At 50.9% G+C, this 6000-nt stretch overlaps 1 protein-coding gene across 1 annotated transcript in view; it reads right to left on the minus strand.

Annotated features, from left to right (window-relative positions):
* The window catches only part of LOC101018419 (myosin-16), a 28500-nt gene extending 23383 nt beyond the window's left edge, over window positions 1–5117 (minus strand). Inside the window, exons 1-2 of the mRNA XM_021935150.2 lie at window positions 4691–5117; window positions 3432–3536 (exon numbers count right to left, since the gene is read on the minus strand). Of these exons, the coding sequence (XP_021790842.2) occupies window positions 3432–3536; window positions 4691–4903 (318 nt within the window). The 5' untranslated portion in view covers window positions 4904–5117. The remainder of the gene's footprint in view (window positions 1–3431; window positions 3537–4690) is intronic.
* Window positions 5118–6000: the final 883 nt, after the last annotated feature.

Consider the following 6000-nt stretch of genomic DNA (forward strand, 5'->3'; position numbering starts at 1 on the left):
AAGAATTCTCTAGAACACATTCCTGATGTCCCACCCAGGCACTCACGTCAGTAAAACAACCATTTCTACTCTTCTAAACCTAGAGCCTAGCACCCTTTTACATGTAACTCAATGTTCTTTTTCATTTCATATGCACTACAATTTTTGTTTTTTTGAGATAGGATCTCACTCCATCACTCAGGCTGGAGTACGGTGGTATGATCATAGCTAACTGCAGCCTCCACCTCTTGGGCTCAAGCAACCCTCTTGCCTCAGCCTCCTGGCTAATTTTTTTTTTCTAGTTTTTGTAGAAACAGGGTCTTGCTGTGTTGCCCAGGCTGGTCTTGAACTCCTGGGCTCAAGCAATCCTTCTGCCTCAGCCTCCCAAGTAGCTGGGACTAGAGGCGCACGCCAGCACACCTGGCTAATTTTTTAATTTTTTGTAGAGACAACGTCTTGCTATGTTTCCCAGGCTGGTCTCAAACTCCTAGGCTCAAGTGATCCTCCTGGCTCAGTGATCCTCCTGTAATCCTCATGCTAAGATTACAGGGATGATCCACGGCCTGCACTGGCCTGTACTACATTTTATTTTATTTTTATTTATTTATTTATTTTGAGACAGGGTCTCGCTCTGTTGCCAAGGCTGGAGTGCAGTGGCGTGGCCCACTGCAACCTCTACCTCCTGGGTTCAAGCAATTCTCATACCTCAGCCTCCTGAGTAGCTGGGACTACAGCTGTGTGCCACCACACCTGGCTAATTTTTGTATTTTTAGTAGAGACAGGGTTTCACCATGTTGGCCAGGCTGGTCTCAAACTCCTGACCTCAGGTGATCTGCCCGCCTCAGCTTCCCAAAGTGCTGAGATTACAGGCATGGGCCACAGTGCCCGGCCTATTTGTAGATTCTCTATTTGTCCATTTACCCACTCCCCAAAACATATTTGCAATCCAAAATCACTACTCGCAACACTTTCTCATGGTTATTTGCAAACACGCATGTGGGGTGGGGAGAAACTTTGATGCGCACATTCTCTGCTGAGGTTGAACAAAGTGACACTCTGCCTTTTTGTTTCAGCCTCATACTGTAAACAAATGTCATTTTTATGCTGTATTTAATGCCATGGCTTTTTTTACTTTTTTTTTTTTATGGGGGGTTTTGCTGCTTAAAATGACCCCCAAGCACAGTGCTGAAGGGCTGTTGAGTGTCCCTAAGTGCAAGAGGGCTGTGATGTGTGTGAGAGAAGCTTCATTCAGATGCAAGGTATAGTGCTGCTGGCCCTAAGTTCAGTGTGAACGAATCAACAATTTAAATAAGACATACATAACAAAGTAATGTATTGACCATAGTTGCATGCATTATGTATTGATAGATTGATGAAAATGTTGGTGGGGCATGCGGTGGCTCATGCCTGCAATCCCAGCACTTTGGGAGGCCGAGGCGGGAAGATGACTTGAGCCCAGGAATTCAAGACCAGCCTGGGCAACATGATGAAACCCTACACGAAATACAAAAATTGGCTGGGCGTGGTGGCTCACACCTATAATCCCAGCACTTTGGGAGACTGAGGCAGGTGGATCACAAGGTCAGGAGTTTGAGACCAGTTTGGCCAACATAGTGAAAGCCCGTCTCTACTAAAAACACAAAAAAATTAGCCAGGCATTGTGGCATGCACCTGTAATCCCAGCTACTCGGGAGGCTGAGGCAGGAGAATCGCTTGAACCTGCGAGGCCGAGGTTGCAATGAGCCAAAATAGCGCCACTGCACTCCAGCTCGGGTGACAGTGTGAGGCTCTGTCTCAAAAACGAAGAAACAAAAATTTGCGGGGTGCGGTGGTACGTGCCTATAATCCCAGTTACTCAGGAGGCTGAGGTGGGAGGATTGCCTGAGCCTGGGAAGTCAAGGCTACAGTGAGCTGTGATTGTACCACTGCACTCCAGCCTTGGTGACAGAGTGAGACCGTGTCTCAAAAAAAAAAAGTATTATGACCAGAGGCTTGTAAGAGTCTAACCCTGTATTTTCCCCAGGAGCAGTGGTTCATATTTGCTAATTCAGTATTGAATTATTATTGGTTAATTCAGTGTTTATGGCAACTTTACAGAACATAACCGCTGTGAGGCCGGGCGCGGTAGCTCACGCCTGTAATCCCAGCACTTTGGGAGGCTCAGGTGGGAGGATCATTTGAGGTCAGGAGTTCGAGACCAGCCTGGCCGATATGGTGAAACCCCCATCTCTACTAAAAATACAAAAAATTAGCTGGGCATGGTGGTGCGTGCCTGTAATCCCAGCTACTCGGGAGGCTGAGGCAGGGGAATCACTTGAACCTGGGAGGCAGAGGTTGCAGTGAGCCGAGACCACACCACTGAACTCCAGCCTGGGTGGCAGAGCGAACCTCAGTCTCAGAACAACAAAAACATAACCAGTGTGAATAACACTCATCGACTGTGTTTGTTATGAAAGGAGGCTCTGGGTCTGATATGCTTGAAAATCACAGGGCAAGGGCGGCAGTTCCTGAGGCGGCAGGGAGAGGCACTCAGGGGACATGTGGATTCACAGTGTCAGCAAACACAGGGACGAGGGGTCCACTGTCCGGCTCTTTGCTCCTGTTTCTCTGGAGGTCAGCACTGGTGGCCGGTCAGAGCCAGCTCTGCATTCAGGAGCCTGAGCCTGTGACAGTGGCCCTGGGAAAGTCGGTGGGTCTCCCCATGGCCTCAAGAGCTCATGACCTGTTATTGCCACAGTGTCTTAGGCTTTGCTGGGGCTTTTGAGCTCACGGGGCACTTCCATACACCCCACTCCATCCCTACCACTCCAGTGAGCATACTTTCTCCGGTGTGCATGGGCCCAACCTAACTCATAATTGTTTTGTTGTTTGTTTGTTTTGAGACAGAGTCTCGCTGTCACCCAGGCTGGAGAGAAATGGCGCAATCTTGGCTCACTGCAACCTGCAACTCCTGGGCTCAAGTTATCCTCCTGCCTCAGCCTCCTGAATAGCTGGGACTACAGGTGCGTGCCACCAGACCTGGCTAATTTTTGTAATTTTTTGTAGAGATGGAAGTTTTGCCATGTTGCCCGGGCTGGTCTCAAACTCCTAAACTGAGGGGATCCTCCTGCCTCAGCCTCCCAAAGTGCTGGGATTAAAGATGTGAGCTGCCATGCCTAGTTGATTCATAATTGTTAATAGCTCCCCCTCTTGCTCTCAAAACTGTCCTAGTTTGGAAGACAAATTATATTGTCACCCCACTTATAACAAACTTGGAAGGAAGGCAGTAAAAGGGGGCCACACCCATGTCACTCTTGAAACCGAGATATACGAAGAATTCCTTAACTTTCCTAAGGCTCCAAGCTGAGGGGGCAGCAGGGCCAGGATTTGAACTCGGGGCTCCAATGTCCAATGGAAAGCACACTGTGCCAAGCTCCAGCTGCTGGGCCGAGGAAGAGGCAAGGGAAACCTACCTGGTACAGCTCCTCCAGGGCCCTCTTCTCCTTCTGGAGCTTGGCGATGGAGTCTTCACGGAGCGAGAGGTCCCCGGTCAGGGTACGGACCTTGTGATCCAGGGCCTAGAAACCAGGGCAGGGAGAGAGGTAGAGCCTTAAAGCTGGAGGGAATCCTCAGCTTGGGTGTACTCTTGAGTCTCCTGGGAGCTTCAGAAATGCCAGTGCCCAGGGCATGTCTCAGACCAACCAAGTCAGAACCGTGGGGGTGAAGGGGAGCAGCAAGAACCTTGGCTTCTCAAAGCATGGTCCCCGGATGTCAGCAGTGGCATCCCCTAGGAGCATGCTAGAAATACAGACTCTCGGACTCCGCTGGGCCCGCCAGAGTCTGCACCTGACAGTATCCCTGGTGGTTTGTGTGTGCAGCAGAGCAGGAGAAGCTCAAGTTTAGGCAGAGCCCCCGCTTACCCTGCTGGAGAACCCCACCTACCTGCAATAGCAGGTAGGGCCCTTGGGCCCAGGGGCCGGCCAGATGGCATCAGGAGCCAGGGCTTCCCCCAGGGAGCTGCTCAGAGGGGCAGCAACTGCTTGTTTGGGCAGAAATTCAACAGCTGAAGGTAGACACTTCAAAGTGATGGGAACACCTCTCAGTCCCCTTAGTCAGCTGCCCTGCCCAGCAGACCTGTCTGTAGTAACGGTCATGTTCTCTGCCTTTGCTGTCCCATGCAGTGACACTTAACCGCACATGGCTGCTGAGCACCTGTAATGTGGCTTGTGCAACCGAGGAATTGCATTTTAAGTTGTAAATTAATGGATGTGACAATAGCCCCATGTGGGCTGGGTACGGTGGCTCATGCCTGTAATCCCAGCACTTTGGGAGGCCAAGGCGGGCAGATCACCTGAGGTCAGGTGTTCAAGATGAGTCTGGCCAACATGGCAAAACCCTGTCTCCACTAAAAATACAAAAATTAGCTGGGCATGGTGGCGCCACACCTGTAGTTCCAGCTACTTAGGAGGCGGAGGTATGAGAATCACTGGAACCCGGGAGGGGGAGGTTGCAGTGAGCCGAGATCGCACCATTGCACTCCAGCCTGGGTGACAGAGTGAGAGCGAGACTCTGTCTCAAAACAAACAAAAAAGCTCAAAGAAACAAAAAAACCCAAAAAAACGCCGCATATGGTCAGTGGTCAGGGCACTGGGCGTAGCCACCATAGGGGCTTCAGGTATGGCCCCTGACGGTGGCCTGAGAAAAGCGTGGCAGGGCTCTGGCCTCTCCTCACCTGCTTCTCCTTCTCTGTCTTGGCCAGTGTGGTTTCCAGGCCCTCCAGGTCCCGCTTCAGGTCACTCAGCTCCCCCTCCAGCTTGCGCTTGGCAGCACTCAGCGAGGCCGCTGTGCCCTCTTCCTCCTCCAGCCGCTCCTGCATGTCTGAGATCTGGCTCTCCAGATCCATCTTGGTCTTCATCATCTGTGTCAGGCGCTCCTCTGCATCCATCAGGTTCTCTTGCTCCTGTTGGGAGAAAGAGCCCCAGTGGCAGGCAGGGTCCAGGCAAAGACCACACAGCCTTGAGCTGAACAAATGTGTCCTGGGGGTTGGACAAGGGGCCGGGCTATCTCTGAGCTCCTTTTTTTTGTTTTTTTTTTGTTTTTTTTGAGTCAGGGTTTTGCTTTGTTGTTCAGGCTGGAGTGCAGTGGTGTGATCACAGCTCACTGCAGTCTTGACCTCCTGGGCTCAAGCAATCCTCCCACCTCATCTTTCCAAGTAGCTGAGGCTACGGGTACACACTGCAATGCCCAGCTAAGTTTTTTATTTTTATTTTTGAAACAGGGTCTCGCTCTGTCACCCAGGCTGGGGTGCAGTGGCACAATCATGGCTCACTGCAGTCTCGACCTTCTAGGCTTAAGCAGTCCTGCCACTTAAGCCTCCTGAGTAGCTGGGACTACAGATGTGCCACCACACTCAGCTAATTTTTAAACTTTTTTGTAGAGATGGGGTTTCACTATGTTGCCCAGGCTGGTCTGGAATTCCTGGGCTCAAGCATTCCTCCTGCCTTGGCCTCCCAGAGTGTTGGGTTTACGAGCATGAACCATTGCACCTGGCCCAGGAGGATTCTTCCATCACTTTAGTCTTGCCCAGCCTCAGCCTCCACAAACAAAATGGGGATATCAGTTCAAGCAACTTCTCAGGGGTCTGAAGAGGATACTGAGAAATGATGTTGGAGGCCTTTGGGGACGGTGAAAAGAAAATGCAAGTGCCACACATACTCATGGCTGCAGAGACAGCCATGGCAGAGCAGGGAGGACTGAAGATGGAACTGGGCCCCTTCCAGGCCTGGGTTTTCTACTAAGGGGCCTGGGACTTTGATCAAATCTCTAAATGTCTGCCAAACTGAGTTTTTCTACCCTGTATGACGCACGTGAAAATCGGGTGTCTTAACAGGGGGGTGGTGAGAATCAAATCAGGGAAGGAATAGGAAAAACTTTGCAAACCAGAAGGACCCCAGCAGTGAATTCACCACGGGACATTTAGTCAGGCATCCTTCAGAAATGACATCGTTTATTCTTCCCTGGACAGGTGAGGAAAAGGAGGCT

This window comes from Papio anubis, chromosome 4 (genome assembly GCF_008728515.1).
Source record: "Papio anubis isolate 15944 chromosome 4, Panubis1.0, whole genome shotgun sequence".
NCBI classification, from domain to species: Eukaryota; Metazoa; Chordata; class Mammalia; order Primates; family Cercopithecidae; genus Papio; species Papio anubis.